At 44.4% G+C, this 26,480-nt stretch overlaps 1 protein-coding gene across 2 annotated transcripts in view; it reads left to right on the forward strand.

Moving 5' to 3' along the window:
- DUSP8 (dual specificity phosphatase 8) overlaps positions 1-26,480 on the forward strand; it is an 83,589-nt gene that overhangs the window by 16,162 nt on the left and 40,947 nt on the right. The window contains exons 1-3 of one of the 2 annotated variants that reach the window (XM_079970511.1): positions 375-1,620; positions 3,903-4,308; positions 20,486-20,624. In XM_079970511.1, coding sequence (XP_079826637.1) covers positions 4,078-4,308; positions 20,486-20,624 — 370 coding nt within the window. In that variant the 5' untranslated portion in view covers positions 375-1,620; positions 3,903-4,077. Of the gene's footprint in view, positions 1-374; positions 1,621-3,902; positions 4,309-20,485; positions 20,625-26,480 lie in introns of those variants that run through there. The other variant, XM_079970510.1, reaches the window with a different exon arrangement.

A 26,480-nucleotide genomic window follows, 5' to 3' on the forward strand; every position in this document is an offset into this window, starting at 1 on the left:
CCCTTCTCTCCCTTTCTCTCCTTGCTGTGATCCAGTGGGGCAGGAGAGAGGAAGGGCAATGGATTGCTGGAGGAAGCAGGCACTTCTCCTAGCATGATAGCTCTGAGACCCCCCCTCCTGCCCCTATGCTGGCCATCCTAAGAGAAACCTTTTCCATGTTCCATGTTTGCCTGCTTGCATTTCTCTCTCCTTTTCTCCTTGCAGCTGCAGCTTTATCATGGCTGGGGAAACAAGGGAGAAGAGAGCGTGGCAGGAATCGGGCACAGCCATGGGGCTGGAGGCTTGACCACAGAGTGCAGTGACTAGAGTGCCCTGTGGAAAGTTGCTCCAGGCTGGCTGGGCCTCTGCCCTCGCCCAGGAGGGGCCTGCCTGACTACCTGCAGTTGTCTCCCTTTCTCTGTCTGTTCTTTAGTTCAGTTTGTACTTGTGCTGCTAGAGGACAGGAAGGGCAGAGGAGAGAAAACAGGGTGGGGGTAGCGCAGGGCCAACCGGAAGCGGCTGGCAGACCTTATGGAAAGGGCCTTTGGGGGCCAGAGCTATGTCACAGGCCACCACAAACCTTTTTCATCAATGAAGGCTAGGTCAGAGCACAGGCTGGCTCAGTTGCTATTCAACCCTCACATGGATTTATTTCTTCACTACAGTTAAGCATATGCAAGGCACCTGAAAACCGTGTTTCTTTGAGCAGCTGTGATAAAGTTTAGTTTAGTTTTCAAATCTCTAGGTCCTCTTTTGAATTGTGTTTTGAAAGTCCTGGGCATTTGTCCTTCTTCATAGCCTTGAGAGCGGAAGGACTTCATTTGTTACCTTGTCCTCAATCTTTGGCCAGCCTTCTCTATTGGACCACTCCGTTTCATTCTGATCTCTCTCTTTCTCTCGTCCTTTTGTCTGTATTATCTCTGTCTCTTTAATGAGAGCCTCTTTGTCTATCTGCTTCAATTAATCTCCTGGCTCGAATTTGGAGAAATGGAGAGAAATGTGCAGCTAGCTTTCCCCCACCAGTGGAGAGAGATAGGTTAAAACCAGGAGAGGAATGTAGGGGGAGAAAGCCAATTAATTTGCATCCTTTCTGATTACCTTCAGTTCTGTAGCTCAGGTACAGCAGGGGACCCTCAGCAAGGCGGAAAGTGCATAATGAAGTGTGTCATAAAGGTAGCAGGAGCCTCTCCCTTCCCCCTCAGATCCTTCTTAATTAGGGCTGTTTCAGTTTTAAAAGCCTGCCCTGAAGTGCAAAAGAAAATCTAATTGTGGAGCATGAGAGAGAGAGCGAGAAAGAGAGAGAATATATATATATACATATTGAACTGAACCTGATGGTGCAGAGGGGTTGTATGCCAGCCAACTGCCAAAGCAACTGCTGTAATTGGTATCTTTGGCCAAACCTATGGATAAATAAATAAATAATGAATACTGAGGAGTTGGGGCATGGGAAAAGATTTAAGCAGAAAGAGTTTATTTTCTTGCCTTGGCTTCTAGTATAGTTTTCAATGTTTCTTCTACAAGGAAAAAATGAAGACAATACTATGCTCTCCATGATTTAAGGATTACTGGGCCATCGTCCCCTTGAATCAATGTACATAGACAGAGTTTTCAATTCAGCATCTTCAGGCAGAGCAGACTGTGAGTAAATCAGAACAAAATCCTATGCATGTCTGCACAGGAATAAGCTCTATTAAATTCAGTGGGACTTACTCTTAAGCCTTAAGTCTGAGGTAAATATGGAAGGAGGAAGGTTCAAATGGGATCTATGCTGATTGGATTACAAACTGGGCCTGCAGTTTTTTTGTTGTTTTTTTGTTGTCTTTTAAAAAAACAAATCATAGGGAGTGTGGGAATTGATCAGAAATGTAAAGAAAGCAGAAAATGTGTTTTCTTCTCTTTTAACTTGTTTAAATGATGAGCTGGAAATGGTTTACTTTTTGTGATGGTTTTCTAAATAATTGGCAAATTAAGCCACACCAGGTAAGACTTTCAAGTGGTTAGTTGCAACGTGCTAGATTTAAGTTATAAGGGTGAATACAGATATTGATTTCTTTACAGAGAAATCTCACTATGAAGTGAGAAATTTCTGTATACCGCCTCTGTTTTATTCTCCCCCACCCCAGTATAACCTTTATATGCAAAATAGGGGTACAAATTAGGGACGCAGGTGGCGCTGTGGGTTAAAGCCTCAGCGCCTAGGACTTGCCGATCAAAAGGTCGGCGGTTCGAATCCCTGCGGCGGGGTGCGCTCCCGCTGCTCGGTCCCAGCGCCTGCCAACCTAGCAGTTCGAAAGCACCTCCGGGTGCAAGTAGATAAATAGGGACCGCTTACCAGCGGGAAGGTAAACGGCGTTTCCGTGTGCGGCTCTGGCTCGCCAGAGCAGCGATGTCACGCTGGCCACGTGACCCGGAAGTGTCTCCGGACAGTGCTGGCCCCTGGCCTCTTAAGTGAGATGGGCGCACAACCCCAGAGTCTGTCAAGACTGGCCCGTATGAGCAGGGGTACCTTTACCTTTACCTAGGGGTACAAATTAGTATTTCTTCCAGTGTAAACTTAAACGGTACGTCCCCCACTCTGTGGTTTTCAAAGTTTCTACTAGCAGGGACCCCTTCCCAACAGTGAGTTGTCTGCTGAGAAACCATAGCACATTGCTCTCTAATCCAGAGCATATGGTGGCCATGCCTGCTGGGTCTTCTACCTTTTGCATGTGAATTAATAGAGTGATCTAGAGCATGTTGACTTACAGCTATGGATTACAGGGTTTGATCCATAATGGTGAGCGTGCTTTCTTTGGTAGCTTCACCATTACAAACTTTCTTTTTGAATGGCTCATGATGGGTTTAGAGAAAGGGAGATAATCTGTGGTCCTCCAGATGGTGTTGAACTACAGCTCCCAACATCCCTGATAATTAACTCTGCTACCTGGGAGTCATGGGAATTGGAGTACAATAGCATCTGGAAGGCCACAGGTGCCCTTTGGTGTAGAGGAATCCCAGGCTCCAGGCTCCCTGGAACATACTTTGAGAACCCTTCGTCTACACAGAACAGAGTGGGATTGAAGATCATCCAGAAAAGCTGAGGTGTTTTTTCTTTTTCTTTAGTTGTGCGTGATGATACACTGATGCGCAGTATCAAGGTCAAAAGCCCCAGGCTGCATCATTTCCAGGCTGCCATCTATAATTTCAGGTTTTCTTTCTCTCTTTCTCTGGATGGCTGATCCATTAAGCCATTCAATGTACTGTGGTGCCTGCTTTAAAAGGGATGGGGAACATATGGCTCTTCAGATGTTTTTTGACTCGCAGCTTCCATCATCCGCAGTCAACAATGCCAATGGTCAGGAATGATGGAAGCTGTAGTTCAGCAACATCTGGAGGAGCCAACTCTGTTATAGAACTCTATGTAGCTTTTGTCAAACCTAAGCTAGGTAAAGGTAAAGGTACCCCTGACTGTAAGGTCCAGTTGCGGACAACTCTGGGGTTGTGCGCTAATCTTGCTCTATAGGCCGAGGGAGCCGGCATTTGTATGCAGACAGCTTCCGGGTCATGTGGCCAGAATGACTAAGCCACTTCTGGCGAATCAGAGCAGCGCATGGAAACACCGTTTACCTTCCTGCTGGAGTGGTACTTATTTATCTACTTGCACTTGACGTGCTTTTGAACTGCTAGGTTGGCAGGAGCTGGGAAAGAGCAATGGGAGCTCACCCCATTGCGGGGATTCAAACCGCCGACCTTCCGATTGGCAAACCCTAGGCTCTGTGGTTTAGACCACAGTGCCACCCGCGTCTCACCTAAATATGTCTAAGCTAGAGAAGAGCAAAATACTACCAGTTTGGTATATGATACTTACAGCATCTGACTACATTTTCCACCTTTCTCTTTTCTCTGTCTGTCTGTCTGTCTGTCTCTGTACTTCTCAACAGGTTTGGCACAATGACTTGCTATACAGGGCCTTAGCAACGTGGCAAAAATTGGCTGTTTTCAAGCTGCCTCCCCCCTCCCCCCTGCCCCCTTCGCTTCTGGGAGATCTGAGCTGGCTTCCCCTGCCCTGGGCATTCCTTCCCTTCTCCCACTTGCTGCGGAAGGGACAAGTCTACCATGGCTGGGGACAGACTTCCACGCAAAGTGATGGATCCCAAGAAGCTTGCCAGCCTCTTGAGGAGTGGGTCCGAAAGCATGCTGGTCATTGACAGCCGCTCCTTTGTGGAGTACAACTCATGGCATGTCCTCAGCTCCGTCAACATCTGCTGCTCCAAGCTGGTCAAGAGAAGGCTTCAGCAAGACAAAGTATCCATCACAGAGCTCATCCAGCCATCCTCCAATATCAAGGTACTTAAGCTTGGTGCCATTGGTCACCCTTCAGTCCTGCTGTGACTCAGTGCTCCTGTCTAGCCTCAAAGGGCAGTTGACATATGAAGCAATGCAATAAATGATCTGCTAATGCTGTTGTATTAAGTTGGGACTTAGGCTACCTAGTGGTCCTATTAGAGACCTTTTCATTTACAAATATGCACCAGCCCAGGTTGCAGTTCAAAAGGAAGGCCAGTGCAGAACCAGCAAAGAGGAGCTTTTTAATCCTCTCCCCATGTGCTGTTTTTCTTCTGAAAGTTGCCCCACACCAGATGCTTTTATCCTTATTGGAGAAATATGAGTATGAGTCAGAAAGGGTTAAGAAACTGCTCTCCTCAATTGCTAGTCTTCTGCTTCCGTCATGGCTGCATAATTCACAATTCCATTGTGGTAAAAAAAACCCCACACAAAATTCATACTCTGAGAGAATACTGGGATTACACAAAATGTGTAGTTCTGCCTTTAGACCAAAACTGTTTTGGACATAGTGGGGACCAAATAGAGTTAACACAAGCATAGTATTAACTAACATATAAGGCTGCACAAACACTGAGAATGCTGTTTGCAGTTCTGATTGCTACATATATTCATTGGCAATGCAAAAGTGTTTTAGATTGGTTCTACACAAGCTCTTTTCTCTGAAAGTACCTACTTTTTTTGCTTTGCTGTATAAAAATGAAACCAGAGCGGGGAATAAGAGAAAATATAATTAACCCCTCATCAAAACAGAAAATTACAATAAGGAACAATGAAGAGAGGCTGTTCAAAGGGTGATTAGAGGGTTGTTCATCATTAATCCCCAGGATACTCAACGGTCAGCAATAAAACAGGCTGAACCTGCAAACAGGAAGTTTTTAATTAACATTGAAAAGAGACCTTTGCTGAATAGGGCTTACTATTAAGTAAACATTGTGAAAGGCTCTTGGCCGTGAAATAGCTATTTTAGTGCTTGACTCTGTTTTAATTTTGTTTCCAGAGGATCACTAAAAAAACACACCAAACTCCACATCATTAAAAATATTTGTGTGTGGAAGAAACCTCAGAGTGTCTGTAATACAGGCAGTGTTTCCTCCATTCATTCATCGAACCTAGTTCTGTGTCTCTCTGAACTCAGTTGCCTGATGCATAATCTATCCTCAAGAGCCGTGGGTTAGCAGGGATAATCCTTTGAAGTAGGATTTATGTCAATGAAAATAATTGCATGCAGAGCAAATTGTGTGCAGAAGGGAGGAAGGAGCAGCGTTGTGCTACTGACGAGCCATCATTCTTGATCCTTTTTCCTTACAAAGGGCAGTGAATGACACAGAGGTGGTATAACTCTGCATGCCCATTTGGCACGGTCTGTCTTCTGCTTGCCAATGTTCTGAAGCAGGAGAGGTTAACTACTGGTGCCTCTTCTTTCTAGAACCTTGAGGGCAAGCAATTCAGCCTCATTATCTAAATTGTTGATCAGATCCATCAACCTTCTTTTCCAGAGTCAACCTCTGCTCACATCTACTTTGCCTTTTTACTAACAAGCTTTGTTGTGCTATGCTGCTTGGGGCTGGCATGCAGCCTCCTTCACCTTGGGTGTGAAGGGCATAAGTGCCCAACACTAAGGTTTCCTTTGGATGTAATAGAGCACACCCAGAAGGGAACAGCCTATGTCCCCCATAAGGAACACCTGATTTCACAATCAGGTGTGCAGATAGTACCCTGTGAAATGAGGCATACGTTTCCCACTGAATATCCCCATGTTCATCATAGCCAACCAGCCGTGTGGTCCAGTAGAAGAGCAGAATAGGCTGAAGCAGGCTGTGCAGCTGCACTATGAGATCTAAAAATAGGTGTAAGTGCAAGGCTTCGCCATGCTGCCCTATAGCAAAGGCAAGCTGGGATGCTTATTCATACAGCCAAGGAGGAGACAGGTGAAAGGGTAAAGGAAGGAAATTTTATAAAAATGTGTGGTTTTGCTCCACCCAGGGAATTTAGTCTCAATTATGCTTACCCCCAAGGAAGTACAGTGGTATACCTCAGGTTAAGTACTTAATTCATTCTGGAAGTCTGTTCTTAACCTGAAACTTCTTAACCTGAAGAAGTCCTTGCCAGCCTATTCACCAGCATAGATCAAACAGCAATAATACCAGAGGACTGGGGATTGGCAATCATCGTTCCCATATTCAAGAAAGGCTGTAAACTTGATCCAGCCAATTACAGACCAATCAGTCTCTTAAGCATCATCAGCAAACTCTATGCAACTCACTTACGTGGAAAGTTTGCGGACTGGCTGGAACGGGAGCACATCCTTAAGGAAGCCCAGGCTGGTTTCAGGGCACATAGATCAACTCTAGACCAAGGACTGGTATTGCAACATCTAGTGGAGAAATACACCTCAAAGAAAGGAGGCTCCCTCTATGTAGCCTTTATAGACTTCAAATCAGCTTTCGATTTGATACCCCGGCACAGACTTTGGGAAAAATTAAATGCCACAAACATCGACAGACGTCTTTTGCTTCTCATCCGTAGATTACATGAAAATACTCGGATCCGTGTTAGATGCGACCGTTATGGGAACCTATCAAAGGAAATCCAAAGTTTCCATGGTGTCAAGCAAGGCTGTGTTCTTGCCCCTATTCTATTTAATTTCTATATAAACTCCTTAGTCGGAAAGATGGAGGAAGTAAGTACTCACCCCCCAAACCTAAATAATATACCAATTCCAGTCCTTTTGTACGCAGATGATGCGGCACTTATTTCCTTCTCTTGTGTGGGCCTAAGAAAACTTTTACGAGCTCTTACAGAGTATTGCGAAGCCGAAGACCTAATAATAAATTACACTAAATCAAAAATTATGGTGTTCTCCAAGAGAAAACTCCGACATAAATGGAAAATTAATAACCAACCTATTGAGCAAGTAACATCTTTTAGATACCTTGGAATAATCTTTGATGAGAAGGGATCTTGGTGCCATCAGATTAAGAATTCCATTGCAAATGCGCAAAGATCTTCTAGAGCTATCATAAGATTCTTCTACAGAAAAGGAGGTCAATATGTTCCTGCTGCCTCCCAGGTCTTTGTCGCAAAAATACTTCCACAACTGATGTATGGCACCCAGATATTCAATTGTCAAAAACTTAAGTCCCTGGAATCTGTACAAACTAAATTTTACCGCTCCCTACTAGGGCTACCTACCTGCGTTTCCAACGCAGCCATTAGGCTGGAGGTAGGTCAACTCTCTATAAATGCCAGGATATGGATCTTGAAGATTCACCTCTGGCTAAAACTTATATTTTTCCCAGTGGGAGTGGCTCCATTGACTCTATTAGACCCGTTCCAGTCTAAATGGAGAGTGTCGCTTTATGAAAAATTGAAGGGCCTGGGGCTTTCCTCACAAGAACTTATAGCCTCAGGTTTTGAAAAGGCTAAAAGGATGGTGAGCCAGCGAATAGGAGATGCAGAGCTTCAGGATCATATGAGCAAGATAGATAAATATCCAGCCATCCAAGATTATGGAAAAGGGTTTAATCTAACACCATATTTGCTGGATCTACAAATCGCAAAATACAGGCGGGCGTTTACCCTTACCAGATTTGATGTACTGCCATCTGCCTTACTAAAGGGCAGATACGAGGGCAAACCCTATGCTGAACGAGTTTGCCCATGTGGTCTGAAAGAGGTGGAAACGGCTTTACATGTGTTGCTACACTGCGACCTTTACGGGGATATTAGGTCACTGTTTATCTCCCCCATCGTTCAGAAATTTCCAGGTCGATCTGAACTTCAGCGGCTGAAAATCCTACTAGGAGATAAAAACCCAGAAGTAACACTGAAAGTGGCCAAATTTTCTGCGGCTGCGATCAAGCGGAGGGCATTAGCTGTAAAAAAGTAAAAGACTTGACCCCTGGACAAGCCCCCTTATCTTTTAAGCCTATACATATATTGCAGTGCATAAATGTGCATATATGTGTGTGTGTGTGTGTGTGTGCATATGTGTTGCTTTTTATGTATAATTTTACAATTTTTTTTTTTTTTAAATTGACACCATTACTCCCTTTGTAAACTATTGTTGTTCCATGTTTCTCTGGTCTATGACCGTAATAAACTCATTTCCATTTCCATTTAACCTGAAGCCCCACTTTAGCTAATGGCAGCTCTGCTGCTGCTGCGCCGCCAGAGCACGATTTCTGTTCTCATCCTGAAGCAAAGTTCTTAACCTTAGGTACTATTTCTGGGTTAGCGGAGTCTGTAACCTGAAGTGTATGTAACCTGAAGCGCAGTGGCGTAGCGTGGGGGGTGCAGGGGGGGGCCGGCCGCACCGGGTGCATCATCTGGGGGTTAGGGAAATCCACGGGTTAGGGGGCGCAAATTACTTGCCTTGCCCCGGGTGCTGATAACCCACGCTACGCCACTGCTGAAGCGTATGTAACCCGAGGTACCACTATATACACACTTATGTGACAGCAAATCCCTTTGCATTCAGTAGGCTTTTCTCACAGGTAAGTGTGTATTGTATTGCAGGCTTCTGGTTGCCAGCATCTTTTATATTGGTCATGCTTATTTGCCATTGGCATGTAGAAATTAATCAGGTTAAGCTGCACGTCAGGCCGAAGAGCACAGCTAACAGCAACAACAAAGAGATGCCTCGCTCTTTTTAACATGCTGGGTTTTAAATCCTTGCTACCAGCCTTACAAAACAGAAAAGCAAGGAGGCAAGCTTTTATCTCATGACGTATAGACCATGTTGTCTCCCACACAGCCTGCTGCCCTTCTTCCGAAGAGCCCAGGTACAGTCTATTCAGTTCAGCAGCCATCCTTTCACAATAGACCCTCCCCTCCGGCTCTCTATTTGTGGGTAGCTCTCAGCAGCTGGATTGCTTTTTAGTGTTTGTTCTTGCTTTCCCTTCCCCCCATTTTATTATTTTGTAGCAAAGAATGGTAATTCAAGCGATTAATCAAATGCTAGGCCCAGCTGGAGCCATCTGTGGAGTCCTCATAATCTCCCTCCTCCCCTTGCATGTGTGCACACGGCTCATTGCAATTGGCTAGCAGTGACATCACCCCTGCTTGGATGTGGGGAGCGTGGAGTGTGTGAGGGGGAAAAAATACTTCTTGCCTCCAGTCTGCTTTACTGACGCTTCAAGGGAAGGTTGCAGAGAATGGTTCCTGAATGGCTTTTTAAAGCACCACGAAGAACACTGGATAATATACAGCATTATCTCTTTTTGTTCTTAACTGCTTAGGGAGCTGGAGGGGTGAGGGGGGGTGTGTCTGTCACTGCTGCCGTGCTTTAAAACTAAACAGAATTCTGAGAGAGCTTCTTGACCTAGAATAACTTGCTAGCTATTCCCAAATACTGTACAGGGAAATTGACTTGCCATCTGGTAACTGTTGCAAGGAGAGCAAGAAATGAGTTAAGGAGCTGCTCTCAAATGAGACAGCTCGGAAGGCATCTGCAGACATACCTGTATTCCATGATTCTGTATTCCATGCAGGCACCACATAAGCATGGGCAGTGTCCTGAGAACCTTAGCTCTGCACTTAAAAACCCCCAAACCCCAAACAAACCTACAACAGGTTTGGAGCTCTTTTGATTACACACGATAGGCTTTCAATGTGCATGTGACCTGGTCAAAGGTATATGTTGAATTGGATTTTTAGTGATCATTGTAGAAAGGCAGAAAAAATGGTATGATAAGCCAAAGTTACACACATTTCTTCATTTAGATCCTTCATGCATGTTGAAGAACTGGTCTCTTTGGGAGTCAGATTTTGGGTTACATACATGTAGAAGTTTGATCTTGCTTTTATTTTTTAGTGGAGGGTGGCCCAAACACCCAGACAATTAGTTGGTGATTGCGGAATGAATACAAGCTTCTTCCCTCCTTGCTCTCCAAAGGTGAAGAGTTGGAGTAGGGAGCCTGATTTAAATCAGGACCACTGTGCAAAACAACACCTCTCCTATACCTCATGCCAGTGCCCTGATCCAGATTGGGCCTCCCAAAGCTGCCATTTATTTTAAAATATCCATTCACACAATTGCTAACTGTGTGGTGGCTATCTCATCTATAGAGTTTGGCCCTAAATCTTCTCCCCAGAAATTATTTTTGCTGGTTAAAATTTTTAATTAGATGGTTTAAGAAAAAATAAGTTGAGTTGAAAGGCATTATTTTTTTTTAATTTAAAAATATTTCTGTTTTTGCTTTATGGTTTGGTTTTCAAATGCTGCAGTTTACAGGTTTTGATTTCATATAACTACTAAAATAGCAAATATGAATATCTATAGGGGAAAGAACTGGAGTTAAAATGCAACAACAGTAAAGGAACTTGGGGGAATTTTCATGGTGACTTTCACAGGAACAAAACATTTATTGATTCAAATGATGTAATCAAAAACTTGCACAGGTCTTTTGTATTCATCATGCTAGATTTCTCAATGTAAATAATAGTACTGCATCTGTTGTATTGTTGATCATCATGGATATACAGTGTTTGATTCGTAGATAAATTCTGCAGCCTGAACAAACTATCCCAATCTGACAAATTTGCTTATTTTGCTTATTCTTGCATAATTTACTCTGCTTCAGAGACTCTTAGCCCTATCCTTTCTGAATCCTTTTTAAAGCTGTCTGGCAGTCATCATATCATGTGAGAGCAACTTTTACAAAGTAATTATACACCATACGAAAAAAATATTAAATGGAATACCCACCCACCATTGCTTTCAATGGGAGTCAGTCAAGATACCTGAAACCTGTGCCTAAATTCCATTGATTTCAACAAAAGGGTATTAACGAGAAGGTACATTGAAGATGTAAATCATGTAACAGCAGCAAGTTCCTAGCTCTACGTGTTTGGTGATCTGTTGAAAGTGGGGTGAGCAATTTTGCATGGGTGGTTTTTTGTTTTTTGTTTTTTGCAAGATTTGGAGAAGAGGTGACAGCAAAGGAAGAATGCCTTGTGAGATTTTTGGTGCTAGTTAATTGTCTCTCTTGGGAAATGAGGCAATTCCAGGTGGAGATTTCTGCTATAGGATTTGTTTATTTTGTCACATTCCAGCAAAGGCGAATACATTGAGCTATCCATGTATGTTGTTCTTGCAATGAATCTCTGAGGTGGGTTAGGCTGAGAGTGGCAAGACTTACCAAGTGAACTTCATTCTTCAAGAGCTTGAGAAAGGGATTTGAACCCAGGTCTCTCTAGTCCACATTAAACACTATATACATTACATCTGATTTAGGCACTGTATCCTTCTGTCAAGGACATAGCAACTCTGTCTAAAAGGAAGCAATCCTGGCCCTCTAACAACATATTGTTTGCATATTTGCTCTGAAGTAAGTGTCATTGTATTCAATGGGGTCTACTGACTTGTATGTCTGCACAGAATTATACAATTAATAAAGCATATTATGTAGGACTCTGTTAACACACCACATTATTCACAGTAGTATGACCAGTTTTGAATCCCCGTGAAGGGGTGAGCTTCTGTTGTTCAGTCCCAGCTTCTGCCAAGCTAGCAGTTCAAAAGCACATCAAAGTGCAAGTAGATAAATAGGTACCGCTCTGGTGGGAAGGTAAACGGTGTTTCCGTCTGCTGCCCTGGTTTGCCAGAAGCGGCTTAGTCATGCTGGCCACATGTCCCGGAAGCTGTCTGCGGACGAACTCCAGCTCCCTTGGCCTATAGAGTGAGATGAGCTGCCAACCCCAGAGTCATCCATGACTGGACCTAACGGTCAGGGGTACCTTTACCTTTACCTTTTTATGGCCAGTTTACTGTCAACTTACAGCCAGTGTGTTGTGTAGTGGTTAAAATAGGACTTGGGAGACCAGGGTTCAAGTTGTTACCTGGCCATGAAGCTCACTGGGTGACCTTGGTTCAGTCACTGTCTTTCAGCCTAGCCTACCTCACAGGGCTGTTGTGAGTAGAAACTAGGGGAGAATACCATGTATGCCACCTTGAGCCCCTTGGAGTAAAGGTGGGATATAAATTTAAGTGACATAAATAAATAAACTTCACATGCACAGAACAGGATTCTGTGCCAAAGTGACCCAAGTTCAGTTGTAAAAAAAAAAATAGAATTCTGCAGCAGCAATAAATTATGCATGTCTAGCAAATTTGCATGCACTGCTTGTTTTCCATGTTCTGATGCTTCTGGTCATGAGCATAGACTAGGAGCTGTGCAGGATGGTGAAGCTTTGCCTCCTGATGGCTAGAAATGCCATGCAGCAGCTCTCTGGCTCCTGCATCTTCTATGCTGGCCTCCTGAACCTGGCCATACCCTCACCATCACCCTGCTGTTCACACATAGTGGCCAAAGGTCAGAAGAGAGGAGCCTGCTCTACGCACATAGGCACCCCACCTCCATGATCTAGAACCCTGTGCTATCAGGGTTCTAAGTCCACCAGGGAGCCCCATGCATAGAGTAGGCCCCTTTCCTGAGACCTTACCCTCAGTGCATGGACAGCAGTCGGGGCATTCAGCCAGGATAGGGCGCAGAGTCAGAAGCATGGCCTTGATCTCCTTATGCAGCTGTAACCACGCAAGGGGTAAGTGCCCAAACAGATCTTATATGTTGTCAAGATGCTTGTAATAAAGGTCATTCGTAAATTATAGCTGTAAGCCTTTGGGGTTCTGGGACTAAGGGGCTTTAGTTGTTGTTAGAGGTAAGTTCAGAGATAGCAGAGAGAGAGAGAGAGAGAGAGGGGGGGGGCAAATCCCTTTCAGGTTGTTGATTGTTGCACCCTTATCTTCTCAGTTGCTCATGTAGCAACTGCATGAAATGCAACTAGTTCTTCTTCAGCTTTTTTTTAAAAAAAACAATATTAATTGAATATGTGTTTGCTTTCCTTGTGGTCAGAGAGGAGAAACTTTGGAGGACTGCCAGTCTATTCATGAAGTTGCAACCTCCTCCTTTAACTTGCAGCCCCTGAGTCAGTCCCATGTGTGGCTTCTGGCAGGTCGATGGGAGCCTCCTTAAGCTTAGTTCAGATAGTATATTTACGTGAAGCATTGAGTCAGAAGAATCTGAGAGCAGGGCAGATCCCTACTACATGCCTCGATTGCTCGCCTGCAACCCAGGGCCACTATTTTTGGGACAATAAAAAACCCCAAACCAATTACGTTTAAATTGTGAGTTTTGGCCTTCTTTTCTAACCGGTGATGCTTCTTCAAACTCTCCTGAGATGAGGATGGGCACGTGGAGGGCAGCAGTGTTCTGAATTACCCTCATGTTATTATGTGGGGTCTTTTTGTTTCTAATGGGGGAGGGGGGCAGGGGGTGAGTGGAGCTGCTGCTGAGTAGCAGATGGCAGGAAGGGTGACATCATAGGCACAATTGTCCTACCCCATTATTCTTCCTGACAAGCTTCTGCCCTCCTTTTTGGTTTCCTGCTGACAGAATTTGAAATTGTGTGTGCGTGTGCTAGGAGGCAGCCAGAGGTCCTCCCAAATTCCTCCCTTTTGGGTAAATTATGTTTATCTAGTACTAGTAGTATTTTATTATCACTTCTAAAACAGTCAGGTACTGACCATAAAGACAGGCCCTCCTTCCAATTCGCAACTGTAGGGAATGGAAAGAGTAAGAGGAGATCAGTATGGCCTATATAATTTGGGTTGGTATGTGAGACAGGAAGGTTATGTTTTTACACATGTGCGCAGGCCAGACGTGGACATGCTTTCCCAGGATCAGGTTCCTGTGAGTTCATTGTGACTTACTTGAGATTTAAGATTGCAGCCTTGGGAGTTGTCAGCTCCAGGCTCTACAAGGTCTCCTGTTTCTTTATGGTTTAAGAGAAGGAAGATAATGTGCTGTGTGTGTTGCCTCACCTCCCAGCAAGTGTGCATGCACACGAAAGCTCATACCAAGAACTAACTTAGTTGGTCTTTAAGGTGCTACTGCAAGGAATTTTTTTATTTTGTTTTTACTCCCAGCAATTGTCATTCCAGTAATGTGATGGGAAAAATGCATTGGGGAAATATGCCCTTCCCTGTAGCCAAGGCTGGCATCAAGACTCTGCAATCTGTTGCTCATGCCAAGGCCTCTGCATTGTGCCTGGCACTAACCTCTGGCCCTGGTATTGCCCCTCCTTGCTATGGCTAACTTTTCACCTTCCCTCTCTGAATGAGCAGGTTGGGACAGGATTAGGAGCAGCATCCTCTTCTTACCTCACCCTCTGGACCAATATGCAGGTTGAGCCCACAGAAGGAGGGCAAGTGAATGGGGCATTCACTTCTTCTTCGGAGATCACTCGTAGCTGAGTAAGATTGTCTTCCATAAACATGGTTTTAAGAGGAGGCGGTCCCATTCAAGGAGATGGCTTGCTAAGGCCATTTTGCCCAAGGACCCCTCCATACACACAGTAACGATACAGGAGACTTCTCTAGTTTGGAATGTCACTCTTAGTCTGTGTCCCTTGCTACTGGGTTGGCGAATTTGCATGATCACATTTGTGGGCTGAGATCCGTTTCCTTCATTAGCAACACTAAAGGGGGGGGGTTAGGATTCTTTTATCATGGCAAACCAGTTTATATGTAGGGATTGATTTGTTACTCTGCAGCTTGAAACGTGCTTGATGTGGAAGGTGATTTCCATGGCATTTATATTTTCATGCAAATGTGCTTAGGATCGCAACCTTTTGAATGAGGGAGAATCAAGGGGGCTCTTGAGTTAAGAAATGTTGCACATCACTGCAGTTAAGCTTGATTATTTGATTGTGGGTTTTGCTTTGATGCTACAGGCTCATTCAGCCGATGACGCAGCATTGTATAACCCAGGTAAGTTTGTTTAGAAGTGCATCCCTTTTTCATGCCTCTTCTGTCATTCTCACAAGTCGGGACGAGGTAGTAGGTGATGAAGCCTGAGCTGGAGACAAGGAAGAAAGGCTTTGGTTATTACAAGTGGAAACTGCATAGGTCTGGTCAGGGAAGCATTCTGGGGGCAGAGAGAGGGTTTGGGAACCCTGTGCAAGCAGGCACTAATAGTTGAGGCTTTTAAACATAGATCCATGTCAGCCGTCACTTAACACTTTTATAGTTGAAGGAAACGCAATCCCGTTTAGCCAAAATGTATTTGAAACATCCACACCCCTTCCCGCTATTCCCCAGTTCTGAACTCAGTCCAGGCAATACCATGTTTACTCGATGTGGCTTGCTTCTGTGCTGCCAGTGCTTGTCTGGGATTTCTATGGCCTGAAACCTTATAACTTTAATAAGATATAAACCGTGTCGCATCCATCTGCTGTTGCTCAGCAACCTGTCAGTAATGCCCAAAACAAATCTCCCCATGTGGAAGGAACACTAAATCCTACTGTGGGATAATTCTGCTTCCAAAGCTGTTGTTTCCTTCGCTGCTAACAGCCCTGTCCTGGTAGCGAATCCTCCCACCTGTGGCAGCAGTGCGCACTGCGCATGAGTGACTCTCCTGTCACCTTTGCCCCTGTGGCCAGGGCTGGAGGGATTACTTTGCTTGCCATGCTGGATGTGCTTAGGTTATGTCACAAGAATAAATGTCTGCTGTTATCTTTAAAAAAACGCAGGGCACTTGTATTAAATTTTCCAATACAAGCCAGGAAATATATTGTTGTTGTTGTTTGTTTGTTTGTTTGTTTGTTTTAAGTCAGAAAGGCCAATGAAGTGTATCCTTTGGTGCTTCTCAGCTAGATCAATAACTCAATTTCTCAGTATTCCTCTCAGGTGCAAAATGATCGTTGCAACACTGCATGTCACATGCATTTTCTTAGCAGGTTATTCATGCTGAAGCCTTGGAACTGGTGTTAATGTGCATGTTGCAGGGGAAAATTAAAATGGGAACGGGCCACTCAGTATCTTTTGGATTCTGATCACAGGGTTTTGGAATATGTACTAGGGAAAATGGCAGGCAGTGAGTATAAAAGATGTGGCGTGAGTATATATGTGTGAAGGTGCAGGTGAAGGCAGGATCAGCCAAAGAACCAGGCTCCCTTCTTATGAGAACCTCTCCGTTAGAGCATAAAAAGGGGAATTCTCTCCCGCTCCTTTTCCAGCCGTAATGTCCCACAGTCCTTCTGCTTCTTAACTCCCACCCCTCTTGAGTTTCAGATACTACAGACAAAACCAAATATCCATTTCCACTGGAAATATTTAGTGAGGCATGACATGCTTGGCATTTATTTATGCTGCTCTCTTATAGTGGTTTGTTTTGACAGTCATAATTGAGGGCTAAATTAGCATCAATAGCATCCCTCAAGTTTCATGCTGGCAGCCAGACACGACTCAATCAGCAAGGGATGTGTTGAAAGTTGCCAGGCAACTACACATGGTTAAACAGGTCCAGTGAACTCAAAACAACTTGGAATAGAATCTGTTTTCTCTGTGGATTTGCAAGTTGGTTTTGCACACTCTTCTATGTCCAGAGGAAGGTGCGTGGGATGTAGCTTTTTGTTCATCTTGTTTAGGCTTGCATGAGCTTCTCAACTGGCTAACATAGAGTCGTAGACTTGGAAGGTTCCCCAAGGGCCATCTAGTTCAACCCCCTGCTATGCAGGAATCTCAACTAGATTGTACATGACAGATGGCCATCCAACCTCTGCTTCGAAACCTCCAAGGAAGGAGACTGCAATTAAACAAAAATCTGATGTGACCTTCCCTAGCTTTTTGAGGATGCAGTCTTTTGTTCCCCACCCCAGATTTGTTAGTATAAAGGGAGAAATGTGAGAGATTGGTGTGGCATAAAAAGGGTCAGCCATAAGGGCTCCATAGGCTGCATCCAACTGAGTTAAACCAGACCTAGTGATATTGATGGATCTAATATAGCCATGTCCATCCATTTAGTGGGCCTACTTGCAGGACTCTCACAAAAGTGGTCTCATATAGGAACAGGTGGTACGGTTCCCATGGCAATTGCACACCTGACGTGTGCTGCATGGCTGGACTCTTTCTGCCATCTGGGCTAGTGGTAGTCTGCATGGGCACTGACATGCCAGGCACTTGAAAACCAGACGTGTACAGAAGCAGCATTAGCTTCTATCCACAGATAGGTTTTCTTATTTTCATGTATCTAATTAACTAGGCTAGTGCAAAGGAATTTGAAGGTAAAAAGGAAGTGAAAGGAAATTTGGATTTATTAGCATTACAGCAAGCCCTAAAAGCTGCAGTCAGAAGTCTCTCCCATCCTGACCCAGAGATGCCAGAAATAGAGCCTGGAAACTTCTGCAAGTAAACTAGATGCTCTACCACTGAGCCATGACACTTCCCCATATTGTGACTGTATGTTTCCCCACCTTTTTTTGTTAATAGCAGCTCTGGAAGGGGTTTGGATAGAAGCTGTGGGGATGGGGGAGAGAAAGGGTTAGGGACCTCCCCTCCCCCACTTTGCACAGCAGTTCTATGGTTTTATACAAAGAAATTTACTGATGCAATCACCGATTGGCTTCATGTCTATTTGAGTGCATAGGCTTGTGCCAGAGATTTAGTAACTCCCTCTCCTCAGGGCCTGAGTTAGGAATCTGAAACAAAGAATTCTCAGCAAACTACAATTCCCAGCATTCTTTAGGAGAAGGTATGTGCTTTTAGTTTTGTTACCAGGGCATGTATGCTTTCCACAGCTCTTCCTCGGTCTGATACACTGAACAGCAGGATGGCTGCATATGAAAGCGAACTTGATTTTAAGTGTCTTTCAAAGCTGACCAAACACATACTCAGAGACTATCTGTAATGTAATGGAAAGAGCTGTTTAGTCCTTTCCCCCATTTGGCTAGCACCCTCTCTCTTTCTATCCGTCTGTATGTCTGTCTCTCTCTCTCTCTGGCTTTGCTTCACCACAGCTGCTGTTCTCTGACAGCAGAATGATAGATGTGCTTTGCGCCAGAGGGAGGAAGGCCGCCAGCTCAGAAGGCCGGCGTATGCCACCCATCAGCCTATTCAGTGGATGCACTGAGCCGTGGCACTGTGAGGATTTTATCGGCCTTTAATGCATTAACCTTTCATTAGGCACGGCAGCCCCTGACTGTGCCTCGCACTCTCCGCCTCTGCTCCTGCCATGGCCCTAGGTATGCCACGGAGGCTTGTCATCGGAGGGAAACCCCTTTTGTCCCTACTCAGGGATCAAATGATACCTTCTCGCAAACCTGGTGAACCTCATGCCTTCTTTTCTGCACATGTACAAAGTTCCGGACTTGGGTCTGCTTCCTTGTGCTGGTGTAAAGAAAATTGTTTACCTTCCCACCACAGCTCCCTCGGCCTGAAACAAGATGAGTGCCACACCCCATAGATGCCTTTGAATGGACTTAATCATCCACTGGTCCTTCACCTTTTTTTTTTTTTACTTTATCTTAGAGAAAATTATACTAGAGAAATCGTCCCCCGACCTCATCTCTGCTCTAGTCTGCACGCACCCCACCCCCACATGGCATTTTGTACCATGGAAAAATCCTGTTAGAATCTGAGAGAATACAACTGATTGCAGGCCAGATGGCAAAGAACAGCTTATTCTGATTCTGGGAATGGGAGTAGATGTGTTTCCTGCAGCCTTTGCTAACCTAGTGCCCTCCAGATGTTTTGCATTGTGACTCCCTGCCAGCACGGCCATTGGGAGTTGCTGTCAAAACACCTGGAGGACGTCAGGTTGGCAAAGGCTGCCTTAGGAGGTGTGTGCTTTCTGCCCTTGTTCTGAAAGGGGGCTTAGCTTAGCTGATGAAGGCTGAGGTCTAACCGTAGCCCCCCTTTAAGGGCACCCACAAACACTTGATTCTCCCTGCTTCCTGACAAATCCCACCCAATTCTTCAGAAATGATACCACTGCTATTGGGGTGGATGGTTAGGAAGTGGGTGGTACGGGATGGAAGTATGAAAATGTGGGGTGAAGAGAGAGTACGCATTTCCACCCTGGTTGTCCAGCTTTAATTTCTGTGTTTGGGTGGGTGGAGTTAGCGTAGTGGCTTTGACCCCCCCCCCCCATAACCCACTGTCGAGAGGAAGCCTCTTTTCATGCTTTGTCTGAAACATATGCAATGGGACTTTGCACGTCTGCTTTTCAGAGAGAGAAGTGTGAGCTCCACACAGATCTGTAATTACTGTATCTCCCCACAGATGCAGTGTGCAGATTCCCACTTCACACCTTCCTAGGAAGTGTGAAAGAAAGCGTGGGTCATTTGTACTTCATCTGCTCCTGCTTATTGCTAACATCTGTAGTAGTCCTCAGTCTTGTGGTAGTGGTTGTGTTCATCATAGCGGATGTATCCCTGCCCATAATTAGTTGCCTGTCCTCGTCTATCAAATGGCTCCTATTCCTTTAAAAAACAAAACAAAACAAAACAAAACAACCTCTGCTTTTTCTTCCTTCCCTGAAATTTCCTCCAGAGCACGTATATGACACCACTTCTCCAAATCACTCCTCTTCTTCTGTGAGGCTGCTGGCTTAGCCCAGCTTCCTCCAACCTTCAAAGTACCCATTAGCCATTAGTCCTTGTCTCGTTTGGAAACTAGTAACCGAAATGAATGCATATTCTTCTGCTGTGAGCTGCCTCCATTTTCTTACCCTCCTTTTTTGTCTCCTCTGTTGTCAAATTTTGGTTTATAAGCTTCTGAGCAGGGATCTGACTTTCATTTTGCAAAGCAGCGCACACATTTTAGTGTTGCTTTGTAAATAATCGCTGAATGCATGGGATGCTAATAGCACAGAGACAGGGGTGGTTGATGACAAATTGGCTGAGTTACTACTTCTGCTATAAACATCCATTATCATTTGTGTTATTTGTTCTGCAAAGGTGCTGAGAGGACCTCTTCTCCCTCTCCTGGCCTCCACAAACTTCAGATAACTGAGCACTGCACTGTACTGTACAGTTCCTGAATACAATTTGTGCATTTTCGGAGCTGTGTTACCTGCTACGTTCTGGCATGGCTTGACCACCCTTTGCTAGCATAGGTGGATAACAGAGTTTCTGTATTTTACATATGCCAGAATAATAAACTCTGTTAACTCTTTCTGCAACCACTAACAACAGCTTTCTCACACGAGTCCTGCTCTCTCCTGCTTTCCTTCAAAGCATTTATAAATGAAGAGAGATCATACAAAGGAGTGGGGCAAACCATTGTCCCCCTGGGTGGGGCCAGTAAAGAAATCCCCTCAGTTTTCTTTGTTTTGAAAGCTGTAGCAATTTAACATTTATGGGTTATGGAATAACGTTTGTGGCACTTCTCTTGCAGGTAGAAGCAGAAGACCACCAAGATGTGGTGGTCTATGACCAGAGCACACGGGATGCCAATGGACTGGCGTCTGACAGTTTTCTCTCCATCCTCCTAGGCAAGCTGGACAGCTGCTTCCACAATGTCTCCATCCTCACAGGTAGGAATTGGTGGCAGCCATAGTGAAAGGCCAAGATGTTGCCTGTTAAGTGTAAGGGAAAGAAGCACTTCAGAGGACAAAAAGCGGTGGTAGAAAGCCACACACTACTGTGTCTTGCCGTTTAGTGTTCTTTCCATGTGATTTATGTTGGACACAAGCCCCAGATGTGATGTTTGCTGTAACTAATAGAGCTGCATTGGTGGACCGAGGGTGGAATAGCTTCCCCCTCCATCTTTTGTGTCACTCCTGAATTTAATTGCACAGCTACGAAGAAGGGAACTTTACCAAGGGGTTGGATGATGTGTCATGGCATCAAGATAGATGCTAGAGTGTGAGAGAGGAATCAATGGTAAGCCTTTATTGCAATACCTTTCTAGGTCTCGAGTACCTTGTGGCCTAAATAGCAACCTGTATTCCTGAAAGTGCTTTACTGCAGCCACGTCACAGTTTTGTTTTGTTTTTGTTTTGTAAACCCTCCTCTTCGGGAACAGTAACATTATCTGAAGTGGAATGTGCATGCTGATATAATTTTGGGAAGGGAGCTTGTGACCCTAAATGTTGCTGGACTATAAATCCCACCATTGGCCATGCTGGCTGAGGCCTTAAATGGCTCAGGACCACAATATCTCAAGGACCGCCTCTTTCCACATGAACCTACCCAGTCGCTGAGACCATCTTCTGAGGCTCTTCTTCATGTGCCTCCTCCATGTGAGGTCCAGAGGGTGGCAACACGAGAACAGGCCTTCTCTGCAGTGGCTCCCCATTTGTGGAATGCTGTCCCAGGGAGGCTCGCCTGGCGCCTTCATTATACACCTTTAGGTGCCAGGCAAAAAACATTCTTTTTTAACCAGGCCTTTGGTTGATTTGATTTATATCCTATGCCCTTTAAAAAAAATTTGGGGGGGCACTATTGGTCTTTTTATTTTTATTAGGTATTTTGTGGTTTTATATCTTGATTTTATTCTGTGAATTGCCTTGAGACCCCAGGGTATAGGGTGGTATATAAATTCTAATAATAATAATAATAATAATAATAATAATAATAATAATAATGGGAGTCAGTTCAACAACATCTACAGGACCACATTATTCCCACTCCTATGCTACTAGATACCTTGACTGCCTTTAGCAGGGATTCTGCTAGGATTCAAGAACTTGCAGACCCATGGAAGGGGCTTTAAAGTGACCATCATGCCTGATGCGGGTGCCTGATGATGCCACTGAGCTTAAAATATCAGATAGAGAAAATAGGCCGTGTTCCTACAAAACTCAAGCACTCATATGATTGCACCTTCTGGGGCTTCTTTGCCATATACCTTTATTCCCAAGTTCTAGTTGCCTTGCTTAACTCTGTTAGCTATTGTGTGAGAGCAAGATTCATGGTCTTCTCTTTTGCCCTCTTATATTGGACAGGAATTGATGTTAAATATGGATGTGTGTTGTGGACTCAATTAGGGACTCTAAGGATACGGTTTGTTCCATATATTAAGATTATCTTGTGATTTTTATTCAGTTGCTAATTGTTATAACCCTTTGGGGTTTTGTAATCTGTTCCTCTACTTAGAGGTGTAACATATCAGGGAATATAAAAGCCTAGGGAGAAAAATGTTTTTGGAGGTGAGGAGAATGGAAATTGAGGGAGGAGGAAAGAATGGAAATATACAGAATTTTTATCCAACCAAGCTTAAGTTAGGAACGTGAAATCCATTATGTATAATTTAGGTAGCAGGAAAAAGTGTGGTGTTTGGCATTTTTATGAAATGTGAAAGTATAAATTCTTAATTTTAATTCTAGCAATAGTTAAAAACATTCTGCTGCTGTGAGCTTTTACACCCTAATGTGCCTGAGGAATTGTCTGCCACAAAATGTTGCAATGGCCACAATGCAAATAGCTTTACAGGGGTATAAGTCAAAGGCATAGAGAGTGGAGGCCCATCAATGGCTTGTAGTCATGGTAGCTAGATAGAACATTGCATGTTCAGATGTAGTGCACCTTTGAATATTGGGGAACACCATTGGAAGAGAAGGCTGCCTGATTTTGGCCATGGACTGGTTGAATAATATGTTCTGAAGGAAGCAGGAGTAACTATAGACACCTATTCCACTGACCTGTTCCACTTAGCATGGAAAAGTTCGGTATGCTGTGCTGGGGGGGTGGGCAGAAGGATTGCTGCATCGATGCTCTACAAATCCCATTTTGCCCAGTAGAGGGGAGTGTTGCACATCTGCAGGAATCAGCCTGAGCCAGTCTGAGGCAGCGAGCCCAGGCTTACTGAACATGAGCACATTGTCGTGCCACTGCAAAGCTTTCTTCTTTCTGTGCCTTTCCCTCTTACCTGTGCCATAACTGCTGGCATGGATCTTGCATCTTGGCTCTTGTTTGGTGTCATTTCCATGAAACTAGTAACCAACAGAGTTTGCAGAACTGGACAATCAGAGTAGAAAAGTAGGTAGGATTTCAGGGAGTCAACAAATCTTCCCCGCTAACCTTGTTAGTATTTACAGAGTGAATGAATGAGCAGGGCTCTTTTCCAGAACACTTAAAAAAAATAATCAATGGATTCATTCGGAAAGAGGAAAAGAAGGGTGGCGGCGGGGGTTCATTGCAATGAATCAGGGTCCCTGAGGGACTCTTATCCCAAACCACAGCCCATATGGTAAAGTGGCTAAGTAAGCATGATATTCTAATTATAGCTTTCTGCAGAGTGTGTACAGTTACAGTGCTAGCGAGCTCCAAAGGAAAGGCGTGTGAATGAATGAAATCTCCCAAGTGGACAAAGAACGGAAAAGGCAGATGAAGATTAAACCCACTTATTCATTCCATAACTCTGGGAGCCAGATCTGCTGCTTATATTGTTACCTAGCACTCTGGGCCAAGCGACACATGGCATTTACTCCATAGCTTGCTTTTGAGTGCAACCCTTATTTTTTTCCAAAAACTGCCGGCGTGCCCCCTCCCCACACCACAATATGGGTTCAGATCCTAGCATAGAAGTTAGGGAGCTTTAACACATGCACCCTCATGCAATGGTCCTAAATTGGATCAGGGACTCTCATGCCTGCAATTTGCATTGGGGGGGGGGGTTAGCTTCCAATATCAAGAATAAAATTTTCATCCCCCCTGTGCAAATTGCAGAAGAAAAACTTGTGGTGCTCAGAATCCCTTTGAAAATAACAGGCAAAACATCTGTTCTCCTCCCCAAAAAATAAAACACAGATAAGGAAATCAAGCAATCAACACACCCCAAAACAGGAATTACCCACAGCAACTATCCAAAGAGGGGGCCCCCATCTCAGTTTTAAAATCATTAAATTTGGGAGGGGCAGGGAACCCTGGCAGATGCCAAAGGGGCTGTATGAGAGTGCCACATGCCACGATACACAGGGTGCCGCAATAGACACCCCAGTACTAAAGTCTTTCTCCGTTCAGCTAACTTAGTTACAATATAGCACGTGAAATGTTTCTGTTTTAGCCCTTGCATTATAATGTGTATTGCCACCGTAGATTGAACAGAGCTGCTGTTTATATAGCTTTGTTTACAACTCTGCCAAACTTGTCCAACCAGAAATGTCACTTGTAGTACCAGGTTTGTGCCATGATAGTTGTTTTTGTGAAATGTTGCATTTATCTGGATGCCTTGAATGCATAACTGCTTTAAGTGGCGTACACATTTGATGGTGGTGATGATGATGATGATAATGTCACGGGTGTGGAGAGGGGGTAGAATTTCTTTAGACATGGGATCACAGGAACAAGCATGTGATGCAAGGAGAATCTCTTGGAAGCAATGTGAATAAAAATCTCAGAAATACAGTCAGGGTGTCTTCACTGCAGAATTTTAGTCCACTCCCAAGAGTATATTTGATCTCTGGAGAATAGTTCTTACCATGAGCTTTTGCTGTCTGCTATTGACAAGTTGAATAATCTTTTGTCCAACACCTATAAAATGGAGAATGCAAATGTCAGTGTCTTATCTGTTGGTGCCCGAGTCCTTCTGGGCAGAGACTGTTGCTCAGCAACAAACAGCATTTGGCATAGCAGAGCTCTGATGTTATACTGGCTAAAGATGCTTACTCTCGCTACAGTATATAGCCGTAAAATAATCGCTAGCTTAGGAAGATAGTATCTGTAATGATGGCTTTAGAGTCTGCTGCCCATGCCCTGCACTGCTTTAGATTTGATTGTTACAGAACACAAGCAGTGGGGAGAGGAGGAAGGTGGTGATTCAGCCAAGTGTATTTGCTGTGCTCTGAACAATTTTCACATGACAGCAATTCCCCATGGAAGGAGAACGGATGTAGGCAAGGCGGGACTTGCAGGCGGCAGACTGTGTGCCACGGTTGCAAGGTCACTGTGGTATAAATCAAGGAGAAGCAGCCCCTGCACAAATTACATAATTCTGGGTCTTCCGTGAGCTTGTTTAAGGTGTGGGGCTGTGCCGAGCGCATCCAGAGTATTTGTAATTTACCCTGAACTCCCAGAAATCCCTTCTGCTTTCCTGGGGGTAGAGTCTGTAAAACAGCTCACTGGTCATACATTTCAGTATCTCCTAGGCACAACTGTGAATAAAGAGCAGCCTTTTTACCCTGGAGTCTTGCTGCCCAAGTTATAGCTGTTTATTTCCAATCAGTATGTGAACTTCATCCTCTCTAATGTCCCTGCAGTCCCTGACCATGTTTGCCTTTCCTCTCTGCCCATTCTCACTCCCAGTATGTTTAGGAATACAGGAAGCTGCCTTATGTAGCATCTGTCCAGTTCAGTTTTGTCTACACTGACTGGACAAACCGTGGCTCAGCACAAACATATGAGTTCCTGGACGGAAGACTGTAGCTGGAGCACTCTTCCCCCAGCCTCCCTATATTGTTTGACTTAGTTTGTTGTCCAAGCCACAAGCAGTAACCCAGGTTTGTTCTTGGGTTTACATCTTGTTGTTTGTCTGGATGAGACAAACTGAGCCCAGATTTAGATGACACACCAGCCCAAATCATGAGGGAGGAGTGCAGTGGTCAGGATCTCTCTGGGAGCTTGCGGGTTCATGGTAAGCCATGGTTTGGCTTAGTTTAATGTGCAAACCAACTCGCTATCACATCCCTCCTGTAGGTGTGGACAGGCAGGAGGCCTACAGGATCATTTAATTTTTACTCAACTCCCGAGGTCCTCCAACCAGAGCAAGCTGCAGAATAGTGGCTCAAGGAAACAGAGACAAATGCAACATGATGGCTTGGGGACAAAGCCAGTTACTTGCATATAAAATTAGCTTACCTACATCTGAGTTATTACTGAGACAGGATTCTAACAACCCAGTTTAACAGCAGAAGAAATGCAGTTTTGCTATTAACACTGTTAAACATTTGAGAGTCAGAAACCTTTGACAATCTAACTGAAAATATGCCAGGAGATCCTGATCTACTTCCATCCACCTGACCCCAGTGTAAGGGATTGGATGTTGGGCTTGGATTTGGGATTAACAGGTTCAATGCCTAATCAACCACACGGCAGAATTATGAGGATAAAATGAGCTGCCTTGAGCTCCTTAGAGGATAAGCATGATAAAAAACCTCATTTTTTAACTAAAAAACCAGTATAAGTGTCTTGTAAATGTTCTCTCAGCATTCTCCAATACAGTCCTTTGTGTATTTAGCAGAAATTTTGCCATTGAAGAAAAAGTGGCTTATCAGACTCCATATACATTTCTGTTTTACATTCACATATCCCAACTTGCACATATATTCAGTTTCTCAGGCGTGTGCATGCACACCCACCCTATTACATTCAGGGAGGGGAGTGAGCCCGTTCCCAGAAGTTGCTGGTAATTTCCTTCCTGAGGTTTTGGCAAAGATTCTTATGTGTGTTTT

This window comes from Podarcis cretensis (assembly GCF_951804945.1).
Source record: "Podarcis cretensis genome assembly, chromosome: 1".
NCBI lineage: Eukaryota > Metazoa > Chordata > Lepidosauria > Squamata > Lacertidae > Podarcis > Podarcis cretensis.